The sequence below is a fragment of the Calidris pugnax genome, unplaced genomic scaffold (assembly GCF_001431845.1).
Source record: "Calidris pugnax isolate Ruff unplaced genomic scaffold, ASM143184v1 scaffold17, whole genome shotgun sequence".
Classification (NCBI taxonomy): domain Eukaryota; kingdom Metazoa; phylum Chordata; class Aves; order Charadriiformes; family Scolopacidae; genus Calidris; species Calidris pugnax.
The window spans coordinates 6,112,272-6,139,800 of NW_015090794.1; the positions used below are offsets into that span (position 1 = coordinate 6,112,272).

Sequence of the window (27,529 nt, forward strand, 5' to 3'; positions counted from 1 at the left end):
CTTTCTAGTGTTTAAACTGGTACGTAGACAGTAAAAGAGCAGCTTCAGCTACACTTACTCATCCTATTATCTGTCTTCTAGACACATAATCCAGGTCTTCATGATATAACCCTTTGTGGATGAGAAACAAACAATTATCTATACTGTTTTCAGGACAGCGCAATAGAAATTATTAATCTGTATTTAGGCAAACTCAAGGCAAGAGAACATTGGTGAGAGGACGTGGAGGGCAGAGTGTAAGTGCACCAAGGCTTCACAGTACGTGGGCTGTTTTCATGGCCATTTGTGTGGGATCAGGCTTATTCACTAGCTCTGAGGGCCAAATCCAAATGCCATCCTGTGGTTTTGTTTCCAGCTCTTCCAAGGTCACACGTTTCTATTCCACTGATCCACCATGTACCTTCCATACCCTGAGCACAAATCAGCCAGAGATAAGCTTAGTGACCTGGAGACGATGCCCAATATGCCTTGGCAGACAAAGTAATGATGGGCCTTCTCTTCACCTCCAGGAGTGAGCCATCCCACAGACCTCCGGATGACTTTGTGTGTGCCCTCTGAGGACAGCCACCACGTGAATATCAACTCACCCTATTCTGCTCAGTCCTGGTGAAAATTTTTACTCTTCTTTCAAAGCAAGCAGAATTTGCTTTCAATTCCCCAGACAAACGACTACTATACTTTTTCTTTCTAATATTTCTTTCTGTCTTCTAATCTTAATTTGTCCAGTTTATGTCTCAGCCCTTCTACAGGGATTCATAACAAATAGAAAGAATAATGTCTTTCCTACTTTCAGATATTAAGATAGATCATTATTCCTCCTGATATGTTAGAAGATATTTATCAGTTTGAGTTATGAGGCCTTTCTGACTGAAGATTTTAACATCGATTTAATGCCAACTTAAAGACTCCTAAAAGTGCAGGAGATTGCATTAGATAAATAATTTAACAATAAAAGGTATATCAAGGCAGACATTACTGCAACCTTCCACCAATCAATCACCATTTTCCGTGTTTATCCAATTTTCATCTCAAGGCTCTGTACATCAAACTGCCTAGATATATACTATACAACTGAAATAACTTCATCATTGAATAAAATTGTGTAGCCATTAAAATTCTCTAATATCTAGATAGCTGACATTATGTTAAATATTGGCTTCAGTTCCGTAGGGTAATAAATTCTGACCTAAATCAAATCTTTCATGGATAGCTGATACATAATGAAAAATTACTGTTTTGTCACTTTACCTTAGGAAATTTACTGTGGAAATATAGCACTGGGCAGTCTTTGAAACATATGATCATTAAAAACACAGTTCTCTTCCGAATCACCCTGAAACAAAGGGAACTGATTTGTTTTGATGCAAAAATATCAGACATGCTAATAGCTACCAGATTAAGAGAGAAAGTTACTATCATGCTGTCATGGTTTTGGCTGGGATGGAGTTGACTTTCTTGCTAGCAGCTGGTGCGGGGTTGTGTTTCGGATTTGGGATGGGAATAGTGTCGATAGCGCACTGATGTTTTTGTTGTTGCTAAGCCCTCAAGGCTTTTTCTGCTCCTCACACCACCGGGGTTGTGTTTCGGATTTGGGATGGGAATAGTGTCGATAGCGCACTGATGTTTTTGTTGTTGCTAAGCCCTCAAGGCTTTTTCTGCTCCTCACACCACCCCGCCAGTGAGTGGGCTGGGGGTGCACAAGAAGCTGAGAGGAGACACAGATGGGACAGCTGACCTCAATTGACCAAACAGACATTCTATACCACGCAATATCATGTTCAGCATATAAAGCTGGGGGAAGGAGGAAAGGGGATGGACATTTAGAGTGATGGCGTTTATATCCCCAAGTAACCATTATGCATGACGGAGCCCTGCTTTCCTGGAGATGCTGAACACGCGCCCACCAGTGGGAAGCAGGGAATGAATTCTTTGTTTTGCTTTGCTTGCAAGTGCAGCTTTTCCTCTACCTGTTAAACTGTCTTCGTCTCAGCCCATGAGGTTTTGTTTCCTCACTTTCTGTGTGCTTTACTTTGGACCATACACTTCCATTGACTGGTAAGACAAGAATCCCCAGCCCTGAATACTTCTTTTCTCTTATTCATCTTTGCTTGCTCCTGTAGGAACAAAACCATGTTTCCTCAGTGATCTTAAAATTATGGAGATAGAATTGCATAGAGACACTTTAAGGTGCACTGATAAAGGTCACTAAATAAAGTTAGTGAAATAAGACATCATGTAAGTGAGGTCATCAAAGCTAGCACAATATACATCAGTTAAACCTCTATCCCACTTTGCTTTTAGAAGTTCATGGGAAGCTTGTCTTTGTCGTTTGTCTTCATCTCCTGGCAGAAAACAGTAGAATTATTTATGAACACATCAGCTCCACGTAGCGTCCCTCTGCTGTGGGTTGGCAAAGCCCGGGTGCATTAGGTAGATTTATTCACAACTAATCTCAGCCAAACTTCTCATTAGCCATTTGCTTATTCTGGCAAGGTGGGCAATGAAGCCAGGCTGGGTTCTCCTGTCCAGTTCTCTCTTCTGTAAGGGGGTATATTTCTTGCAATGGTTTTGAATAAGCTACCGAAGAATGTGACTCTTTCTCAAAGAGAATGACTTTGGGATAGATCCTCAAACCTGTTCAGAAACTTACAGATATATTAGTGATTTTTTTGAGAGCGCCTACACCTAAGTCCCATTCAAAAGAGAAAGTCCAAATGGGTAAAACATATATTGCAGTCAATTCCTCTTTTAAAATTCCCTTTTCCTCCCTACTATTCAGTAAATTGCCCAGAATGAATCACAGTCCACAAATAGATGGAGAAATGAGAATGTATGATTCTGTTCAGTCATGCTACTGTCAAGCTCAACAACATTATGCAGCACGGTAACACACCGCATACACGGAAGCTTTCAGTCTAAAAGTAGCAGAGTTTAAAATACTCCACTGCACAGTAATACCCATTGGCGGGATGGAAACCTTCACTTCCAATTAAAAACACAGGTGAGTAAGCAGTGAGACTGCTTATGCTGCTGTTCACAGCTGGCCACAAAGGTGCGTTCTCACCAGCAAAGTGTTTCTCTTATAACTTTTACTAAGCTATACAGATGAATCAAGACTTCAAGAAAACACTTCACCATTAGTTTGGGCAAGAAAGTCTCAACAAAAGAGAAGCAATCACCTTGCAACAAAGAGAATGATGCAAGCAATTATACTCTAGTTACATGGAGAGCTGCCTGGAATGCTGGTTCAGTAGTGAGGTTTCCAACGAGATTTGCAGAAGAAGATCATTTAACAGATATCTTTTCTTTTGTGGTGCTGCTCCCTGACAAGACCTACAACTGGTGCAGACTCATGCCTCAAGGACAACCGGCCAATAAAATAAGCAAATGCAAGCCAGAGGAATTAACAAGAAAGTGGGAGATGAGCTTCTTCAAGCTGATTCATGCAAAGATGATGTGATATCTTTATGGTATCACAAAGATTTCACAAACTCACAAAGCTGGCCCCCAAACTATCTGCATGACAGAGGTCAGAAGGGTGTCCTCCTACAAGGATTTTCATTTGCCATGTGATTCCTCAGGGAATAGTACAAGGTAAGGAGAGCGATGTCTAAACAAAAGCTTTTGATTCATGGGGACACAGGCTTTTTTTCCCCTAAACTCCTGGCAAAACTCAGAGGCAGCATCCATACTGCCATTAAGAAAAATCTGTGAAGCTGAAGTTTTCACTGAATTTCACTGCCTGTGGAGAACAACATGGTCCCTCCAAAACACAGCCAGTGTGTATATACATTAATGATTAATAGAAAACTTGAACCCAAGTCTGAACCAAGCCTTTATATGCTTTACCAACAAGCTTAATATATACCACCCACTGACAACCTAAACGCAACTACTCTCCTAAGTCTAGACAAAGCACATCCTTAGGAGCTAGAAGGGTCTTTCTTCAAAACTCTTAACACCCAGAAAAGTTGCAGCAGCATAAGAGAAGGCAGTGTGGCAGGAGAATGCAGCCACTGGAGTACGGCCAATGCTCTCCTGGCAGCATTGCCCATAGAAGACTGTATTGTATCATGAGAACAACAATATGGAAAAATTCTGTTTTAAAATGCAACAAGTGATTCAGTCTTGCAGAACAAATCCTACAAATGTCACAATTTGAAAGCGCATACAATCGCTATTCAAATTATTTTCAATACACTAGAGTTAATAATGATTTTCATGCAGCATAATTTGGGGTTTTGGCTTAAATCTCCCACCCTTTCTACAGTGACATCCACTGGAAGATGACACATGGGTAAGCACCAAACACAAGAGATGGTAGTGATGATTCAGCTACAGCAAGCTTTAGGAGAAAGGACTGAAAAATTCTTAGGCCTCCCTGGAGGATGATGAGAAAACTAGAGAATGAAAAATAATGGACTTTTGGCATGAACCTTTCAGTAGGGACAGGACTTTAAAACTAGTATCTTATTTTTATAGTAAAACTGTAAATAGAATACTACAGAGTTTAAGTTGCATTCAACGAAGCCTGATGGTGACAGCAGTAGACACTTGGAGCTTGGAGTACTCTGTTCTTCCTTACAAAGGTGCCAATCAGGAATAACTTCTTTGACTCAACTAGATGATAAATCAGTGACATATCATGGATAGTAAAATAGTGTGAGCAGGGAATCAGGGCTATTCATTTATAATATGATCTCAAACGATCGAAGACTAAACATACATTGAGCAACTTCAAAATCTTTTCCAAGCTCAGCTTGGAAATCTGCTCAGCTACAGATACTTGCCATTCACATTTCTATGGAAGTCATGATTACCCAAGGAGAAAAAAGACTGATGTTTTAAAACTACCTTCTGCATAAGAAATATTTGCAACAGAAGAAACTAAATGATGGTCTGGAGTTTTAAAATGGCATTAATGTCCTGTAAGACTGGCTTCATGCCTAGACTGTTGGCATTTTAATTCAAAGTACATCCCTTAAACAACTCCTCATTTCCAAGCAAAGACATTACAAAACAGCCACTGGTCTCTCAAAGCCCAGCAACTCCTGAAATACATCAAATAAATGTACCCTTTCAAAAACCTGCCTGAAAAGGGGTTCACCCCTCCCAGCTCATACCATTGTACCAATACTTTTCTCTAGCCATAGTTGTATTTGACTCTCCCTGACACTCTGTCCACACATTTCAGGATCACTGGGAAGCATTAGCAATCACTTAAGTACTTTTCTTTCATCTCTGTACATACACAGTAATCTTTATCAAAATATTCACTGAGCTTCTGCTACCCTTGAGCTCTCTTCCCAGGAGATTTGCAGTGAGGACATACTTAGCCATTATCCTCTCCCACGCTTGCCCACGCTCCCCCTTTAATGCTCTATAAAACGATATCCTTTTCCAAAACAGAGGCTTGGTGAGAACTAGGGCTGCTGACCATAAATTTTCCAGCCCTTCTGCCCTCCACTCCTTGTGTCATGCATTGCTTTTGGCACTTCTTTTAGATGCCGTTTGTCAAGATGTTTTCCTGCAAGTCTGCTGCCCCGGCCTGTCAGGGACCAACTCTGCAGCCAGACCCACAGGTAATCAAACAGGCCTAACGTGGGAAAACGTGACCAGACAGTAGCATCACCTGGAAAAAAAATGAGATCAGACCGATGTTCCGCTTTCTATCACTTCTAAACTTGCAGATGATCTAGACGGAATTGGCTGTATGTAAATGAAAGGATTAATTGGAACAGACACCCAGCACAGTTTTTCCCTCACCGAATTTCTTCTAAAACCAAAGTTGAAGCTACCCAAGACAGCACTGACAGAGCCAGCCTGTGCTCATAATGGCCTTATTTTGGGGAGAAGAATCTCTCAGCTCTGGAGCGACTCAAGTCACCCATCCCTTAGAAACACCACTCTCCTGCCTACACTGCAGCTGTCCCCAGTGAAGCAAGGAGGTGGCAAAACAATGTCACCCTATTTTGGGATACCGCAGAGACATTTCTAGCAATTCCAGCTCTCTTATGAGGTGTATGCAGATCTTCCTCCAAAGAAAATGGTTTCTGACCCAGTGGCTAGGTCCAGTTTCTGAGGATAATTTGTTCATTTGGCCCTCTGTCCAGGGAACAACTCAATTGTGAGCAGGGTGAAGTGCTTTGGCAGCTCTTACATCAAGGCTGCTTCATCACTCCCTTCAACAGACCAGACAGCACTGGTCAACCCATCAGCAATGCAGGCAGCCCTACGGTGGGACACCTGCCTGCACATCCAATCTGGTGACAGGGGCTTAAGTGCACTTTGGGTCCTAGGATTTACAAGCTTTTTCATCACATAAATTACACACTCCAGCCCTCACCCATACAATGAGATAGTGTCCACCTTCAGTTAAAACAATGAAGTACCTTTTCATTACTTACATCCCAGTTTTAACTATCCAAAATTGTCCATGTAGCCATAATAAAAGTTATTCTGAGAATCAGTGGTAATATTATACATTCTTCCTGAGATCTCATTTTTCTCCTTACAGTGCCACAGCCTCACTGATTTTATTAGAGTTGGTTCTGCTTTACGCATGTAAGGGGAGAAGAAAGACACACCACTTATTTCACAAACTCGTTTCGCCTAAAAAGCAAATACTGAAACTCAAAATGGCCCTTTATAATGAAAGAAGTGCTGGAAACATGGTTTCCAGAACAGAACACAATCTCTGTACACAGTGTAATTACATCTTAGTGTTCTGCAGAATACCAGCGTATGGCTTAAATGCTATTAATTGTAAGCAGTTTTGTTCCACAGGATGTTGTTCACTGATAACTACTCAATTAGGGTTATTTTGCAATTAGTCTACTCACAGTAAATTTATTGCAACCGGAGTCATCTGTGGTGCAGCAAATTAAAATGCTGTCTGGGTTGCACATGCAGTGGTTCTTACATGCTCCTTAAACCATGTATAGCTCATGACAGTAATTTAGTCACACTAACAGATTAAACGTACAGAAAGCAGCAGCAGCCAATGTCACTTGAAATCTGGAAACCAGGAGAAAGAGACAAATTTGGGGTTCAATAATTTTTAGATCAAATTCAGTGAGTCCAAAAATGCATTTCCAAAAATGTGAAAGCTAAATAACATCATATGTTTAAATGTCACTGTGTACATAGTCATGCATATTGAGTGGATGGAATTCTGCATTTACTTAGTTACAGCTCCCATTCTTTTAAAATTATATAGAGGACACGCTCATTTCCATGCCTTGAAGAACTGCTCTGCTCCACCCCAGAAGCATTTGGCATCTTATCCTCTCCCTTCCTGCAAACCATACCTCCTTCTATTGAACACTTTGAAGTTGTCAGATAAAAACATTATAGACATGCAGATTGCTATTACCTGTGCGTATTACTCAGTAAACAGAGCTCCAGAGCCCTTTTCTCTCAGTTTGAAAATCAAAAGAAAACTGTGTTTTCTAAAATGAAATGGAAAAATTTCTTCTAAGCAGCCTGTGAGAAACTGAAAGCTCTTACTTCAGTGTGCCAGAGCAGCATTATCAATAAGCAACCAGGGAGAAAGCAGTCTAATCTGCAAAGAACTCTTTCAGTGCTGATGAATGATGTGGAATGAGGGTAGCTTGATTATTTTTCTACTTTATTTATGAGTTGGGTTTACCCCACAGGGATGAAGGTAGCAGAAAACCTGTTTGATTTATAAACTAAGAAAAGACAACAGAAGAGCCAAGGGGAAATAAATCAGGCTCACTTGTGGTGCTCTGCTTTCCTATGGACTTTTTTTTTGCCAGAACTACATCTTAGAAAACACCCCTCAAAAAAATCCGTTACATACTTTTGGTCTATCCAGGGCCATAGATCTGGGTCAAGCATAAAACCAGTTGGGTAATTAACGATAAGGATTAGGCCAGAGTCTCCCCTGGGGATATGGAGGCCTAGAAAAGCCGGCCCAGAGGAGGACTGATGCAGATACCAGTTGGCACCGTGCCTGCGGTGACTCACGGACCTGGTGCTAATGACTAAGGAGCAACCGTGTTGTATATCCAGCAAACTTGCATGGGAAGGGGTTCAGGGCTACAAAGTACCACGATCTACGTGAGAGTGACAACCAGGGAAGTCAAGGACTGAATCCAGCCAGTGGGTCAGAAGCTGGGCTTTTTTCATTGCAGGAGGAAGGCTGCAAGTAGAAGTCACATATTTAATATGGATGTTGAAACGGAGTTGTGGAATTGTTATTGCACTGCCGCCCAATCATCTGGGCAGCAATCTCAGCAGTCAGGGTCACAGTGGCCATTCTAAACTGTACTCCTGCCCCGGGTTATAAGAGATTGTGGTGGTGGAAACATGGCCCAAATCAGGTCACTTATTGGAGTGACCACTTAAGGAGAAGCTTATCTAGATACAGAGTGAAGCTTATTTTAGAGCCAAGAATTTGCATTGAAACTTCTGCTTCTTCCCAGTACTTCTGCATAGGAGGAGGGCCATGTATGATATTGGACAAGGGAGGCAGCTAGTCCAGGTCCACCAATCTTTGGTGAGCAGAAGCGGATCTGGCACACCAGTGGAATAAGTGGCTCTAGTCTGGCCTGTATAGGACCAGGCTGGAAATGGCCCCAGCAAGGAAAAAAATTGCCATATTGTCCACAGGTTGCTGATCTCCTTATCATGTCTCCGGAGAAGAAATGAACTCTCCAAAAGAATGTCTCCCTGTACCTTCTCCCCAACCTGCAAAGGACTGGATTTGCCCTTTCCTAATCTAACACTGTGCTGAACCTACTTTTACCCTCTTACCTTCACTGGCTGCATTTCCTCTCAAAACACACTTCTACAAACTCCAAACATTCCATTCACTTCTGAGCGAAGAGTGATTGCTTGATGGCTTGATCTCAGCCATGACTTTGGATAAGGCTGCACCTACAGCCTTTGACAACAAACGCCTATTGCAGAGCATTTGTGCCCTGTTTTCAGGACTGGCTTGTTGGGAAATGCCAGCTCACACACTCCATAAGTCAGGTAACTGGTAAAGTTACCATGACCTGTTTTGCCAATTCAGCAATGTTGCCTCTCTGCAACGTCCTTAGAGAGACTGCAGCCCGTGTCCTCTTGTTCTCGTGGAAATAATACCTGCATGTCAAACGGGTAGTAAACATGATGCTCTTGGTTTTAACAATCCTTTCTTTTATACACTGAAGACAGTTATATTCAACTTCCTTTGCCTGTTGCCTTTGGAAACAATAAAATACTTAAAAGAAAAAAGAAACAGCTTGTAAGATCCTGTTCCTGTTAATAACCACTCAAGTGAACGTATCACTTAACATTTACAACAATCCAGCTGGATGGAGTCATGTCCATGATTGATAGCTACACTTAGCAACTTCGTGGTTTTGATCAGCTGAGAGAGGATCCAAGGGGATTAAATGCTGGATGACATCTCAATGGAAACCACAGCACTGGGAACACATTTATATGTTGGGATAATGGATGAATGTGCTGCTCCAATGCATAAATATTTATACTTCACAGCTCCACTGAAAACAGACAGGAAACCTTTTTTTAAGCCAAACTGAAAGGAATAGCACTCACATGCTGAATACATAAACTCAGTCCCCGGATGTCTGACTTTTGCTGACAAACAGCGTATAGCTTTTTTGATGCATAAAGTGTCAAGAACTCTACCCAGACCTCCCCCCATGAGCGGTCTTAAGAATGGGGAGTCCTATATCCACAAAAGCTGATGTCCAGTCCTTCACAAACATCTCCTAACCAAGTTCAACTCCTCTGGAGTTGAAGACGACACATTTGATGAGGGATGGAGCCAGTCTGTAAGTGAACAACAGCAGTATTTATGTTAGATAGTGAGGAAGAGAGATCCGAGACCACAACACTCTTAAACTCAGGCAACGGATCTTTAACAGGACTGTAAAATTTAAGGGACCTACCAAGTTATATGAATACAAGGCCTTCCAGTAGGCACTGGGCACCTTCAGTTTTGGGGTTCCCACATGTCTGTCTTGATAGTCCTGTGTTCAGACATTTGAGAAGTGACTTCAAAGTCTGGATCTCTGATGTCCCAACCTGCTTGTGCATTGGCACCTTCTGCATAAGCAGCTCGTGTCCCATCCAGCATGCTGCTGCTTTACCACTTCCCCACAGCAAAGCCCCCAGATCTGCTCTAGAGCAACCCTGTAACACAGGATGTCCAGATTCTCTGCCAAGGAAATCTGGCTGTTGAAACCGTTAACTTCAGCTGTCAGCATGGGCAGGAGGAAATAACCTTGAGGCAAAGAAAATCAACCTTTTCCGAAAGGATCCACCTGGCTAAGTTAAGACATCCCTCAATTATTCTTTTCAAACAAGCGTTACTGCACGCAATAAAAATCTAAATGAAACTCTAGCACTGCAAACCTAAAAACTGTAGCCACAGGTTTTCACACTTAAGTTTTTAATGCGGTATACATCCATACCTCAGGAGTTGTTACTAAATCCACACGCATTTGACAATAAAAACCATATTTTGACAACTTCTGCATTTCTCTAGCCATCTTTGTAGCTCCCAATTTTCCTGAATGTTTTACCATGTCTTATTATAAAGGAAGCATTTATACCAATATGTAATGTACACACATGCTGAAAAGTTTCAAATGCAAAAGGTGACACCATTCTTGGTTCCCACACCATGGTATTATCCTGACTGCAGGGCACATGAGATAAATTCTGTATTTAAAAAAGGAGCAATAAATATTTCTTGAGAAGCCTGTTTTTAAGAACGGCAGTTGTTTAAAACTTCTGGAAAGTCACCCTGCACCCCTGGGAGGCAGATCACCAGGCAGGGGATGGAATCAGAGGTGTGTGCAAAATTCCACACAGCAGCAGTGTGCACCCACACTAACGACAGTACATCTTCCAGCTCTCTCCAGGATATCACTCGCATATTTGTAGATGTGATGCATTTACACAAGGTATATAGCATTTACTAAGATATGTCCTTGATCCAAAAAGTGGAGGACAGTGTCTGCAAGGTGCTGACCTCACAGACCAGAGCTGACTCTCCTATCATTAGAGAAGAGGGAAGGGTACCAAGGACATGCTTATGCCAGTAGATTCCATCAGGGGCACCCAGGGGTGCTCACTGATGTCTGTCACTGATGTCTAGTTTTGCTCAATTCTTACCTCTCTGCTGTTCTTTTACCTTCCCTTCAACTTCTGCTGCCTTGCTGTCCCTCTCCCTGCTTCCCACTGAACACCAAGTATTCTGCCTGCTCCATTAATTCTTTATCTCCAATGTTTGCCCACCCAACTTAATGATTTTGAGTATTACCACAAGATAAGAAAGGAAGAAATAAACACCAAAAGAGACATGGCAAAAAACAAAACAAAACAATCACAAATGCACTGGGTGGGAAATGGGGTGCTCACATTGTTCATCTTGGTTATGTGTGTCACCTCAATTAAAAGCCTAAGTTTTCTATTACAGAGAGATGCTCTTGTTTGAAAATGTTCTCTGGGGCACCTCCTTTTTTCCATTTTCTGTACAGAGAGTTTAGCCTCCTAATTTAGGCAATAGCAATATGGATCCTCCTTTTTCCCCACACCAAAACCACCCAAGAGCAACCACTGCTTTGCAATGGTGCAATAAACAGGTAAACCATGGGGATTAGAGGATGTTATTAAATATTCCTAATGAAAGAAACTCAACATCCCCTAATCCCCATGGCTCACCGTGTTTACTGTACCATCTCAAAGCAAGACCTATTCTCTTGATTGTCAAAGTCCCTCTGCACTTTCAGCTCAACGACATCAGCATATCCTTACATGCATGGGCTGAAGTGTCAATTACAGGATGGGGACTTCGGATTGCTCTATAAACAAGTGCGGCTGCAGATAATGCTGTTCCTTGATCAATACCTACTCCGATCCACTGATCGCTGCTTTAAAAAAAAAAACCAACACGAAAAAACCCCACTTTACTGTATGGGAAGCTTACGGCTAAACCAACGGCAGCACATGAAGCACTTGTCTTGAAAAATAGGAAAAGGTCAGCTCACACATGCAAACCAACAGCAAGCTGAGAGATACCTCATGTATCTGACCACATGGGGAAACCAAAAGCAACAAATCAAAGCCTGGCTTAAGCTAGCAGAGTTAACCGACTCTCTACAACACTGATTTTGAAAATCACTTTTTCTGACTGAAGAACATTAAAAACAGGAGTGAGCTGCAAAATCGGATTTTTTTTCCCATGCCTTTGGAAGTTTTTTTAATTATACTTTTGATAATTATCCGGTTTACCAATAATACTTAGCAGTCCTGGTTATTATTTAGGACTCCACTGTGCCAGAAATTGTCCATGCAGCCGTAACAGCAATACCACTCATTTATCAATCAGCATAAGGCACCAAAATTCAGCATGGCTATTCCCTGATGCCCAAAAAGCATGCAATTCCTGTATAGAATAACAAGACTTCAGCTACTCTTCTCTGTGTCTTAGATTAAGAACTATAAGAAACAAGTAGCAGCTGAATACCTAGATCATGTAGTGTAATAAAAATCTGGTAGAACTACAAAATATTCTATAGGAAGCTACCAGTGATCTTGTGACATCCATATAACTCCCTGTTTAAAATTCTCTGAAACCCTCCCTCACCTTCATGAAGTACATGATACTCTCCTGCAATAAAGCCATTATTTGTCATCAGAAGGCCATTTCAATTATACAGAATCCTTTCCCCGAGACACCATGTTATTTCTCCATCGCCATCTACCAACTTACCCTCCAGCGTACAGAAACGCGTCACCTTCTCGGGCATCAGCTTTCCATGCTTGTGCTGACAATACACCTCGGCGATCTCCTGCCGACACTGCTTAGATTTAGCCCGGGACATGGCTGAGATTGCCTCTTTGCCTGTTACTTCACACTTTGGTGGCTGATCGTATTTCAGTTCAGGGGAGCTGTTTCCACTTTTTTTTAAATGATGCTGCCTAGGAGACACGTGAATCTCCTTCAAATTGTTGTTGTTGCTGCTGCTGTTTTTTCCGGGGTGATCACTGAATTGCACCACCTCATTGGAGTTCTTTGCCAGCAGCAAGTTCTCCTTCATCTTCTCCTCTTCCAGTTTCTTTCTCAAGTGCTCCTTTTGCTTGCTAAGGGGTTTTTTCACCAGCTCAGACTGGTGTTTTTGCCTCTGAGTCCTGGGAGCAAAGTTACTGTTATCAATATTTTCAAAGTCCTTGGGAACTGAATTTTCATTATTGCTGTCTGTTCGCGTTTTCTCTTTCGGTCGGTGGGAAAAATAGCCATCCTATAAATGGGGAGAAAAATTATACTCATCTTACTAAAAATAGTCACATCCCATGCATAACAAGCATTTCTTACATAAAAAACATAAATCAATTACAATCCAACATACTGCAAAAACATCTCCACTTCAGGGTTCATAAAAGAAAGAGCTGAGCCATAAATCAATTACAATCAATTACTGCAAAAACATCTCCACTTCAGGGTTCATAAAAGAAAGAGCTGAGAGAGGCCTCTGAGCTGCCCAAGTCAGTGCAAACAACCACCACCTGCACCCCCTTCATCACTGAGCCAGAGTCCAAACCCCAACTCAGATGGAGGAGGGAGGTTTCACACAGGTTTGTGAGCAATGATTAGCCACAGACTTCACCCTGACACTGTTAAAAATCAATGGCAAAACCAACGCAGGTTTCACTGGAGCAAGAGCAGGTCCTTCAATGCTTTCCTTCACTCCTTGTGTTAACGAGCACAGGCTGGTATCCCAGGAACTGCCCCATTCCTCTGCAGAAAGCACCATACGACCAAACCCTTATTGATTTTTTTTTTTTTTAATTTCTACATAATAAAACTTGGACAAGTGTTTCCCACGGGGTGCACTGCAGCATTGCTGCAGGTGGGAAGCTGGGGCAGGAACAAGCCCTGTGTGCCAGGGGGAGCAGCTGCAGATGCTCAGGCTCCCCAGGAGTGTCAGAGCCAGGCTCAGATGTCAGCTCTTAACCACCATGGTCCTCTTCTCCATACTGGGCATGCTTTGATAAATACACAGACCATAATGTTCCAACATTTAAAATATATCACATAGAGAAAAAGAAATAGACCATGTAAAAATACTTGTTTGATGCAGAAAAATGGTTTTCTTCACAATTTCACACACGCCTCCTCCACCTATTACTACTGGAACTTGTCCTAGCACATCAATAGCGGAGCAAGTCTACAACAAAGAAAAAGGAGGATTATCCCAGGGATCCTAGAGAGACCAGAGAAGAAGGCAATCTGCTCTAGAAATGATGCAACAGACTAGAACAAAACCAAGAGACATTTATACGTGTATATTACTATCAAATGGGAACGTATCTGATAGGGATGGGTGAGGTTGAGCTACCTTTGCCTCAACTGCAGAAACTAGTCCTCAGACTAGTGGGGGGCACAATTTTTAGACCTGTAGAACAGGAAATATCTCCATTTATTAAAGTGATCAGTAGCAGACGAAATCAAGGGGAAATTGCTATTAAAACATCAGAAGACAGGAGTAAAAATACTGATAGACTTTTTGAGTCTGTCCTGTTTCCTTTCCGCTCCTGAAAGACGTAACCAAAAATCAGAGGCTGGTAAACGACAGCATCCGTTAAGGATGACTGATGGATGCCACTGGTAGCACCTATGAATCACATTTTGTATTCAAAACATTTTACTAGCATTAGCTAATTGTTTCTCACACCTGTTCTGCAAGGAACTATTTAACAATCAGGTTTTGCAGAGGAAGGAGAGGGAAATAATGATTTATCCAAGTTCATGCAGGGAGTCAGTATCACTTTGACCTCTGCAGCTCAGCAATGAGCAATGTGAATAGTTTGTTTATTTGAAGATGTGATTCTGTGAGCGACTGAAGCAATTCTCCCTCCATGAATATCTCCAGCTCACAAGTAGCTTTAGTTGTCAGGCAGGGAGGAATGCAGAGAAGTTTAAAAAAACCCAAACAACAACAAAGAAAGAAAAAAAAAAAAATCACAAACCAAACCCCAAATGTTTTTCAAACAAAATATTTCTAGTTTGGAGACAATGTATCTTTTTTAAAAAAATATTTATCTTTAAAATTTTTAAGGGCACACATGAAATCAAATTCTTTTTAAGGAGAAAAAAACCCCAACTTTTTAAATAGACTCATTTAGGTTGAAAAATACCCTTAAGATCATCAAGTCCAACTGTAAACCTAATGCTACCAAGTCCACCAGTAAACCATGTCCCCTAAGCACCACATCTACACATCTCTTAAATCCCTCCAGGGACTCCAACTCAACCCCATCCCTGGGCAGCCTGGTCCTATGCTCGACAATCCTTTTAGTGAATAAATTTGTCTCAATATCCAATCTGAACCTCCCTTGACGCAACTTGAGGCCATTTCCTAGTTCTATCACCTGTTACTTGGGAGAAGAGACTGACCCCCACCTTGCTACAGCCTCCTTTCAGGTAGTTGTAAAGAGCAATAATCACCCCTCAGCCTCCTTTTCTCCAGACTAAACAACTCCTGTTCTCTCAGCAGCTCCACATAAGACTTGTGCTCTAGATGCTTTTCCAGCTTCATTCCTATTCTTCGGACACCCAAGAGAAAACAAAACAAACAAAAAATAATTTCAAGATAGCCCTCAACTCCCATGAATGACCAAACTAAAAAAAACCACCAAACTTCTATTTTCAGAGCCCGGAGCCCTTCACTTAGCCTGTATCACCAATGTATCTTCAAAGAAAAAGACTGCTCCAAACCCAGCTGCAAACTGCAAATAGAGCAAGACAAATGTAAAGCTTATTAACATCATACCCAAAACATCTCCACTGAGGTGCCACTGCTTTGAGACTTCAGATGTTTGATAGTTGTCATGTTCCCTTTGTTGTTCTGCCAATTCCAAAACCACAGCTTAGTTTTGCCACTTGTATATTTTGACTTGTTCTATTTTAATGCACTTGGGTCTTGGATTTGTGTATGTGAAATAGCTCAGAAACTTTAATTCTTATGCTGTCACATTTCCTCTAAGCTGGTGCCGGAATTCACCTTTTCCCCCCCCCCCACATCAAACAATTAAATGCAAGATGTCCTGCACGTCTGTGCATATATATGACATACGTATGTGTATATATGGCTGTGTGTATATATATACACACAGCTATACGGCTAATTTAAATTACACCAACCTCAAAGAATCAGTACACACTGCAATTGCCCTTTATCACATATTTACTGTTCCCTTTTTGACAGTAGGACATTGCACAAGCCCTTCGGTGTAGGCAGGAACACACAGAGCTATCTGGAGTTGCAGTTATCTGGATGTATAAATGAGAACGATTAAATGAGACACAAAGAGGTTGAGGTGAATCTGTGTGGACGGTGCAATCCATAACCACAGTAGGTCACTCAGGGCTTTCTCCTGCATCTTTCAACTGTTTTGTCTCCCAGTGATACAAAACTTAAATAGAAGGGGATTCCAAGATGCTACTAATTCTATTAATATAAATTTTATACCCCAAACACAGCCTGAGCTATTCTTTATAAGTAGTCCTTCAATAGGTTAAGTATGCGAAATACAAAGGAAACTATGAAAAAGCAAATGTAAAGTTTATTTATTGGGTTTCAACAGCAGCAGTATGCAGACAGCTACAGGGATGCCACTCCACAGTAATGCAAAGCATCCCTATTGCCGGTTTTCATTGTTAACACAGTTCAAATTACTTTTTATTGGTAATTGGAGCATTCCACCATGATGCAACTTAGAGCCAAAATATCTAGCTGTAATGATGGGGAAAAAAAGTAATTGTCTTCTTCATTCAACTCTTTCCAAGGTCTCTAGAGGCGATGCCACGATAGGATATTTCTGTGTGTTTTGGCAACATTCCCTCTCTAAATCTTTTTCTAAATTATTTTTGTCTTTAAGCTGAAAAAAAAATTAAAAAATTAAATCCTAATCTGTAGAACAAATGGCATGTTGATAAAGGCGAAATAAAGGGAGAGGAGATATTCACTGCTGTTGCTTTTTCGTGTAATTCTTATTACCCACAAACAAACCACTGGCCTGAACCAGAGGGACAGCCACACACCTTCCCACGCCCCGAGGAGTGCACAGCCCTGCCCCACGCTCTGCCCTCCTGCCCCAGCCAAACCTCTCTGTAGTTTGACAAAGTCCCAGATGATGAGATTTGGGCCCGTTCCTGTTTCAAACAGCATTTGACACGATACTTATGTTATATTTCAGCCAGGATCTTCGCTCTCCCTATTACTACCCCTGTGCCTGTGAGCAGCCGAAAAGCTGCCCAGCTGCCCTGGGGCCAGAGGAGGCTGCAGCTCCGGGTGTTTAAGTAGAATGTTCCCACCCGGCTGATATAACGTGCCTGAAGAGAGCTGTAGAAGGCTGTGATGAAATCTCAGGAGAAAAAAGCACAGTAAACAGCAGATTTACTAGTGTAAGGTTCACCTCTTTAAACTGTTTTCCCCCTTCAAGGGCTTTGCACCCCTCTGGGAAACGGTTTTCCAAGTCTACATGCTGGAATTCGAAAAGACAAATGAATTTTAAACATTTCAAAGGCAGGCACAAAACTAAGTGTCTTCCCTGTCTGCAGCGACAACAAACATCACAAAACTTCCCCACCACGGAGGATATGTGGTGTCTGCAGAGACATCGCTTTGGGAGGAGCAGGGACTAAAAATACAGCACAGTCTGTAGAACAACTGTACCAACGAAGAGCTATAGATATACATTGAAATATAAGGGTGTGTAACACATACCACGGTTGGAGAGTCAAATTCCAGCCTCACGTGATCCCACACCTATCGATGCAAGTGCTAAATGCCACAAACCCAGAAATCTCCATCCACTTTCATCTGCATTTCTCTCTCACGATAACTTTCACCAAAGCCAAGAGATTTTTACGGCATAATGATTTCAAGATAGGATCCATACATGACAGCAGAACGTACACGTTTGCAGTGCAGGGGAAATGAAGCTCAACACTCTGAACTTAAAACAGCAGCAGCTGCTGACAATAAATTGTGTTCATTCCTGAAGTTCAGGGGTACAAACAAAAGCAGCACATCTGGTTTTTCAGCTGGCTACAGGAGGATGGGTTTTACTTGCTCTGCAATATTTAATTTTTACGGTGCTGGATTAATTGCAGACTTCATTTGCCATGTATGCCTAAGACATACATGTCAGGACAAAGTCATCCTGGAGAAAAATTATCTTGAAACAAGGCATTCCTGGTTCTGACAGTACCATGGGGTGTACATTGGCAGGTTCACTGTTTTAAACTATTAGTAGCACCTTCTTATTGCTTGTTGAGCTTCTAAATTACATTAAATGCACTGAAAAAATGGAAAGCTACACCATGCCCAAATTAGAAGCTGAGAGCCTATTAATATAGCCTGTAGTATCCACAGTCAAAGATGAAAGCAGTATTTTCAAACCAACACCTGACACTACTATTTTTTGTTGTTGTATAGACTTAATCTGATCCACAGAACTCACAAAAAAGTTATTATAGAAAGAACTGCAAATTACTGCAATAGAGTAATTCTCTTTAAAACGGACATTGGTCAGAAGAGGCTCTATCCAAAGCCAACTCACTTGGGAAGCTATCCTATAAAAATTACCCAATATTACAGGTCCCAAATATAACACGTGCCACCCAAGAGCATGCATTTCAACTGTGCTTCTACTACACTCCTGGCAAAACACTCCCTTTCTATGTTCTCCTCGGTGTGCTTCTCCCCAGCCCCAGGGTGACACGGCCCTTTGGTGACCAACAGTGAAAATGGTGCACCTTCTCACAGGGATATCGTGTCCGTAGCTCAGTAATGACCCACTCCTGCTCCCAATGCTACTGAAAGCCATGCCACTCTTGCAGAGACGTGCCGGATCAGGTCAAAGTATTTTTTCCTACATTTTAAAAGTCAACTCTGTTTACAGCCTTTATAAAGAAACCTTTGAGGATGCATCGCTGTGTAGCACCGTATTTCAAAGCTCAATTGTGACACTGCGGATATCTATCACAAAACACAGGCCCGAGAGAAGGATTTCCAGAAACAGAAATTTTCATTCCTAACTTTATCTGATCCTCAGAATACACACGGAGAGGTTAACTGCTCTCAATGGTGAGAGCCCTGTCAGGGAGAGTTTTAATGACTGTGGGGCCTCTTCTGCATGTGTGCATGCTGCAATTCAGCAATAACAAGCAAATACTCCCAATTTGAGAAAGAACAGTCTGTACTTTGGAGTGTCCATGAGATCATTGCCAACTACATACCGATTGCCATTGATGCTAAAAATAATAATATAAAATTAATGCAAAAATAACATATTAAGCTCAGAGCCACTGCATGTAATGAGAGGGTTTGAATTCCATTCCTTGTTGAACACACGTGTTTTAATTCTCCAAATTCCACTTTTAGTGTGCTTTATTAATATCCGTCACACAAAACGTACGTTTTTTGGTATATTAGCCACTATAGCTATGGTGATTGAGGGTCTGGTGCTCAGGTACTGTGAGCTTGATTGAATACGAAGTTCCATCTATCTCAGGGGAGAAAGGCCGGGTGCCTGCAGAGACGGAGGCCGAATCTGTGTGATTTACTAAGAAGACCATGCTAAGAATAAATTGATGCCTTCACCTACTACAGACCCAACAGCAGCTGCCTCTCACTGTAGCTAGCACAAATACAGAGAATTTGGAAAAACTTTACAGCCATCTGTAATGATGACTGGATTTTAATGACAGCCTGTTAAAACTCTCAAATGCTTTTGCAAGCCCAACTCACACCCGCTCAGCCAGACCCCAGGTAGTTTCCATACCTGCAGACTGCCTCTCTCCACGCATTTTTCATTTGCATCTGTCATATATATTTGCCTCTAAGTTCAGTACCTTCAAGCATAAGTGCATTTGGGTTTGCCCAGTTTAGAAAATATAGATCAAAAAAGCTCACATAATTTTCAGGTACGGTTCTGTACCCTGCATGCTAAAGGCAGAAGGTGAAAGACTGTGGCTGCAATAATGACTCAGGAAAAACTCCAATAAACCAGCACATTCTCTGTGGGGCATCCCACTGTAAGACCAGAATACACTACAGAGCCGTTAGGAACCAACTCACATAGTTTTTCAGACTGACCCTGGACAGGGTGCTATTGCCAACAGCCAGGATTAGGCAGTATGGCTGTCAATTTCTGCAATATGCAAAAAGCCACAACCAGACCAATTTCAGATTGCTTTCAGAGAGATAAGCTAATGTGCATATAAATCAGCAGAAATACAAACATCTGCAGCCTGATATGCACCAGACTTCTTGTGGCTGAGGGATCCAGCTCAAGACACCAAGCCCAAGGGGAAGAGCCCATACCATGCAGGCAGTCACCGCTCCGGCATCACCTGCTACATGCCTGTAGCAATACAGTGCTGCTAGATGGCTTCTTTTGTAGAGGTTTTGTAAGGAAAGTTAAAGAAAACCCTAATCAGTTCACAAAGGCACGCAATAAGAGCTTGCATTTATCTGCAAAAGGTGTTCATTGCATCATGCAGAACGCTTCCTCCCAACAATAAGAAAATGCTCCTTTCTCAGAAAAAGTTATTCATTGTATGATTTCTGTATCAAGGAAGTCCTATAAATACTACACAGATGGATGGGCCACGTGCAATCAAGCCCTGAATGGCAAATGTTCACAGTTTCAGTTTATCTGACACAACTGATTTTCTCCACAGCATGGAGGGATTTGCTGTCTTTTGTACTGAGAACATATTCACATCTTCTTTCCCTGGCAAAGCTGGGTACCTTAAAGACACAGCAAAACCAACCAGAAATATGCATACGCACACATTGAGGAACAGCAAACTACACAGACCTTCCTCTAAATACAAAGTACTGGATGTGCTGACCTCGAGGGCCAGGAATAAATCAACCCCCCAAAAAATGGATTTATTTTTTTTCTCCTGTTACATAATAAAATACATAGCAATTACAGATCACATGAAAATATGCAATCACTGGGCAGTCATGCAGGATCACATATGTCTGAGACCAAACGAGCACCCGGAGCTGGTGCAGTCACTTACCACTTTGGTGGGGTGAGCTGTGCCCCTGCAGGCTCCAAACCAGCTCGCAGCCTGAGGAGGCGGTCAACGGTTTCAAAATCTGCATAATGTGGCAAAGCCTCAAAGAGACCTGGTCAGTTTTTACAGGACCATCTATTTTGCTTGTCCTGCGACCAACAAGAATTGAAACAGCACTACAAGAAGATAATTAAAACAAGTTTCTGTTCAATATTAATTGCAGCTCTGTGACATATTTGTAATGCTTGTTATTTATTCAATGCTGATACCTTACAATTGTCAAAGGAGTCAGAGAATGGCATCTCTACAAGCACAGGCTGCTCCTGGATAAAACTATTTTTCTTTCTGCTCTAACCTTTGCATATTTGAGGGCTGTTTCTTAGTTGAAATCAAAACTTTTCTCCCCAGCAGAACTATATACATTACACTATGGTCTTCAGAAGAAGAGCAGAAATTATAAATACTCCTGCTTCAGTGGGCTCCAAAATACGATTTCATCCAATTTTTTTAAACAGCTGGGCACTCATCTTCCCTTGGCACACAGCCAAAGAAACTTCTTCAGACCACCCGTTCCACAGGCAGCTGCAGGGTGCCAAATCAAGGAACACAGCAACTTCAGCCCCACAGCTGATTCCCAAGGCTGCAACGGGAAGCAGCTTCGCTCCATTCTCCTCTTCTCCAAGAGTCCACAAAACCACATCTTTCTCCATCACTCCATCACTGTAAAGTAAAACTACAGGACATTTACCTGGAATTGTCCAGATGCTCACTATTCTGCTGGATAGATATAGAAGGATGGCCATGATGAGAATGATGATAAATAATAATTAAAAAAAGACGACAAGAGTCAGAGCAAAGAATTGTTGAACAAGACAGGTGGATGAGTTAGAACGTCTCTCACGTTCCACTGTCAGACCAGATGAACCCATTCCCTGGGATGATCAAACACGCAGGGCTGACACACTGCTGGCTCTGCAGCAGCTTTGCGCATCTCACCTGTGTGCTGCAGCCAGCCCCCCATGGTCCAGAAGCTGAGCATCACAGCAGGTATCATTTTCTTTGCTCAACGGCACAAATTTCAACATCCTTCAGACACTCATTTCAATGGCTCAGAAGGCCGCTGGGTCAAGGAAGGTGTTCTCCCAGTTGGGGTAGTACCCTGCCAATACACAGTCAGCTCTGGATACAGCACTCACCCTACTGTCGCTTGTATTACCATGTATTACCATGCCCACACCTCTCAAACTACAAAAAAGCCATTGCTCTGCTTGAAGTCGTCGTGCAGCCGCAGAGACCCACACATCCTGCCGCGCCATCAAAACGAACAAGAAATTACGAACTTTAGTCGAAGACGTTCTTGATGAGCCATGAGACCCTTGGAAAACTAGTACTTTTGGCAGGTGGACAAAAGCACGGCAGAAGAGAGCAGATGGGGAAAAGACAGCAGATGTTAATGTAGTTAAGATTTTTCCATATGTTTTTCCATTTCACTGTAATAAGTACATTGTACTTCAATTGTCAGTGACTCAAGACTTGTGAGAAACATTTTCTGAGAAACATACTAAATTACTTTATGCCTGACATTAAAGAGAGAGATACAAAAGGTGAAAACCAAGTTAGTGACTTTGAACTTGCAAGTTGGCAAAGATGAAAGATGTCATTGTTTCAAATACAGTCCTTTCTATCATGTAAAAAGATTATCAGAAAAAGCAATCATTTGGGTCAAAAGGCGGATTCTGATACGTGAAAAAGCATGAGTCCTTCAGGAGTCAGTGCTAGCCTAAAACTATTGTTACACTTGCATTTCAAGACTGCAGGGTAACAGATGGGCCACCACAAAGTGCAGACACAGGGGACTCTGCACTGGAACATCTGCATTGGTAAGTGGTTGCTGGGAGGACTATTTTTCCCTTCCTTTCCAAAAATGTTGCCATTACTGTTTTCTGGTGTTGTTTTGTTTTGGTTTTTTTTCAAATCAACTTTAACAGTATGTTCCAAAAGACTAGAAATAACATCATAAAAATATCATTAATAGAAGTTGGTGGGTTTTTTTTCCTTCTTGCAATCATAACATCTGTACATTAAGAGAAGATATTCTGGTTTAAAATAGAATGAGAACAGTTTTAAAACTTTGGCTGCTTTCCTCAAAACTGTTTTTCTTTTTCTTGCTAATATGTGACTGACTTTCAGAGTGATTTAGATTAGGGAGTAAAACAATATTGCACCCCTCAAGAGTCTAAACAGATTTTCACATTTGTTCCAGCTTAGCACAGTAACTATATGAACAGCTATATTGTCTTAACAGTAATTTCAAACGTTCATCTGGTTATTAAAAAGTTCAGAATACTGCTAGAGGGAGCTGTGAAAGCACATATCCATCGTATTTCAAAAATTGGCAACTTTCTTTTCTGCTAATTTAAACTCAGGAAAATTTATACATACACAGGAGGACAGGAAGACACCACAGACTAGTCAAATTCATTCAATCTGTAACAGAACTTGATTTATAACCAGTAACTGCCCTCACTTTATGCATATTGTTGCCTTTCAAATTATGTTTGAGCTCATTAACAGACTCCAGACTAATGCACGCAGCCCTTCTCTTGGCAAAGGTCCCTCCCAGTCAAATTCACCAAGAGTAACATCAACACTAACTGAGTTGGGGCAGACTTTTTTGCCTACATATACGTACAGATGCAGACACACATGTATATATGCACACACGTATTTTAATGGGTTTCACCTCTACTTTGCAGTGCAGTGAGCTCTACCTCAGTGCGGGAAGGGAACCCACCCTTGCATGACATGACACATTGCTCCATTCCCAGACAAACAAACCCTCAAAAGACCATTCACTTTGAACAACTGTCTTGGAACATTTACCAGCGTTATTAAGCCTCCTGGATTCATTTCAGCTTAACCACATCTTTAAACAGAATTCACCACAAAACTAGGAAGGAGATGAAGGAGGACTGGCCTGACAGTGCAAAACCCCACTTCTGAGGAAGCTCAGGAAAACCCTGGAGGTTTATTTTCCTACAGCTTCTTCCCAAGAGAAGGTGGATCTTATAAACATTCCAACTAAGACTTCAGACATGAAGGAGCTTACAAAGAAGTCAGTACTTTCTCAAGGGAAAGGTAATTTAAGTGACTTTTTGTATTAATGTCTATTACTTTGTGGTCCTTGAACAGGACCCTCAAACAGCATTGGAAAAGACATGCAGTTTTGCAGAGTAGCAGCAGATACTAGTTCCCCACAACTGTTTAACAGACATAGGGCTACTTGTGCTACTCTCACTCCTTCCTGAGAAGGCTTCACCCTGGGGACAGCACAGCACAGAACCCATATCTGCATGGGGCTGGGCCTTGGGATTGCACAATGTTGTCATGGTTTCTGCTGGGATGGAGTTGACTTTCTTGCTAGCAGCTGGTGTGAGGCTATGATTTGGATTTGGTTTGGGAATAGTGTCAACAGCACACTGATGTTTTTGATTGTCACTAAGCCCTCAAGGCCTTTTCTGCTCCTCACACCACCCCATCAGCAAGTGGGCTGGGGGTGCATAAGAAGCTGAGAGGAGACACAGCTGGGACAGCTGACCCCGACTGACCAAACAGATATTCCACACCACGGGACATCATGCTAAGTATATAAAGCTGGGGGAAGAGGAAGTGGGGGATGTTTGGAGTGATGGTGTTTGCCTTCCCAAGTAACCATTACACGTAATGGAGCCCTGCTTTCCTGGAGATGCTGAACACCCACCCACTGATATCAAGCAGTGAACGAATTCCTTGCTTTGCTTGCGTGCCTGGCTTTTCTTCTACCTGTTAAACTGCCTTTATCTCAACCCACAAGGTTGTGGAGGTTTTTTTGCCTCACTTTTACGATTCTCTCCTCCATCCCAACTGGGGGGAGTGAGCGAGCAGCTGTGTGGTGCTAGTTGCTGACTGGGATCAAACCACAACAGACATCATCTGGAGTGTGGGAGAGGAGTTCAGCAGGTAATGTCAAGAGTGGTATATCTACATAGTTGTTTTTCCTGACAGTTATTCTAATACTGGAATGAAAATGTGACATTCTGTGCTTTTAATTATCACCAAATTGTAATGCCTCATTATTTGACAAAGGTGCTCCAGAGAGATTGTATATAAATAAGTAACACAAAATAAGTATAGCAGTAAAGCTCAATCATTTCAATATTTGGAATACAGACATGATAACTACACTGAATACCCACCACCAGCCAACTTGTTCATTTCTTTTTTTTTTTCCTACCCCTTCTCTCAGTGACCCATCCCATAAAAAAAATAACATGGCTAATCTGAACCAAATTCCTCTGCTTTCATCTCTATTTCTTTCATCCAAAATTCAGCTAATATCCACTTTATATCTATCAAAGCAGTAGTAAACACTTGAAATTGCTTCCTGGTGACTTGTTATTAACTAGATTCCAACTAAATTCATCTGGAGGCCTATTCCAACTCCAATCTAAACAATCTTGAGAAACCCAGGGTGAATTGCTGAGACACACAATAGGATCTCTGGCAGCTATTGAAATTAAATATAATTAAAATATGGATGGTAGAAACCAAAGACGCCCTCACATACAAATGAAAACATCCTTGTAAAATACGGTCAGTTTAGCACAAATGTATTCAGCCTTAATTAGGTAGAAAATCTATTTAGATGAATACAATGCAAAGAATAATAATGAACTTCAGGATTACATTTTGTTACTTGGAGGGAAAAAACAACACAAATAAATGGGAAGTAATTGGAGCTTATTTAATAGTCTCAGACTATCAGCTTGAACAACTATAATCATTAAAGACCCTGCAGTGATCTTCTACTGATAAATGTTGTTAAATCAGAATTACAATACGACAAGCATGAAGAGCAAAGCCTATTAATATGAGCAGCACTAAAAGAAATAGATTCATTCGCATCTTTTTTCACCTGCCCAGCACCACAAGAAGTCTTTGAACCAAGCATACAGGAATGAAAGGCCTCCATGTTTCCTCTAGTTTTAAGTGAGACTGAAATATAAACACTTCAATACGTGTGCTTACCACAGGGTGACTGCAGACAGGCAATGGTTATCCAGTGCTGGCCATGTGGCAACATGAAGTCTGGTATAACGGAGCCCAAATATCCTGTATCTACTAATTGAAATGAGTCCAACAGCCCCTTTTATACAAGCATAGAGCACTGCTCCTGGACCCTAAGAACTGGGTGGGACAGGTGGACATTTGCAATACTTGCGTGAAGTACTGACCCAGTGAAGGTTCTTGCTAGTGAAAGACAAACTATTTCTACCCACGGAGGCCAAGTCACTTTTAACCATCTCTTCTCTCCCCTACACATTCCCCTGAACAGAGAGAGGTGCAGGGAGGAAAGACTGTCTCTCTCATTCTTCTTTCTCCAAGGACTGCCTCAAAAGCTCACTCTCCTGTTGCTCTAGAGCTGCTCCACAGCTTTCTGTGCAACTCTGCCTTGGCCATCTCTGTTGTGCTGGTAAAGCAGTGCCCAGGTGCTGGCAGGCACATTTCTCACAGCGGCCCTGCACTGGGCAACAGGGAAATTCTCCCTCCCATCAAAGCCAAACATGGTTGCCCTTCAAATAGCCAAATTTTCTGCCCATATAAACTGGCAATTCCTATACATTCATGGATGTGTGCCAGCCAGCACTAGGAGATGATTTAAAATAGTACTTTTTCTCTACAAATTGAAAGCTTAGGCATGTATTAATCATGGAAGGTGCCCTGTCCTCTTGGTCATGGGGCAGACTTCCAGACCCACAACAAAGCAACTCAGGAAAATAAGATTTTAGATACTGGTTCATATCTTCAAAGAAGGTTCTTCTGCAAGATCAGTAAGTTACATTAATAAAATAAAAATAGAAAAGGCCAGAGGATATTATTATGGTCTCTGCCACTGGCCTCTTTTGCTCCACTGTCAGCTGTTCAACCTGCCTGAAAACTCAGCCTGGTACCTGGCCTCCGCAAGCATTGCTTACGTGGAACTGCATTCTCTGTTCTTGCAAATACGTTCCTTAAGAGCTATACAAATGACCAGTTTTAACAACAATATGAAATATAACAGATTTGGTAGAAGACAGACTTCCAACACCAAAAAAGATGCATCTTAAGTTCAAAAACTTCTCATTTTATTGGCTCCAGTAAAGATTGTAAAAAAATATATGCATTAGTAGATGCTATCAAACTGCCCTCCACCCTTACTTGACTGGGTATTCATTTTGCAGACCAAAATCTTTTTTCTCTACCACACTAAACATGCTGACTACATTTGAGTCAAACACCAGATTGTATAGTGCCCTACATTCTCAAGCCACATAACAGTCCTTCACTCATGCTGTAAGCACAGTGCTGTCAAAACAATGATTTGTAATTACACTGCATTTAACAATGGTCATATTTCCATAA

The 27,529-nt window shown here is 41.7% G+C and overlaps 1 protein-coding gene across 1 annotated transcript in view; it reads right to left on the reverse strand.

The window, feature by feature from the left end:
- The window catches only part of XYLT1 (xylosyltransferase I), a 153,638-nt gene that overhangs the window by 86,411 nt on the left and 39,698 nt on the right, over nucleotides 1-27,529 (reverse strand). The window contains exon 3 of the mRNA XM_014936205.1: nucleotides 12,761-13,289. Coding sequence (XP_014791691.1) covers nucleotides 12,761-13,289 — 529 coding nt within the window. The remainder of the gene's footprint in view (nucleotides 1-12,760; nucleotides 13,290-27,529) is intronic.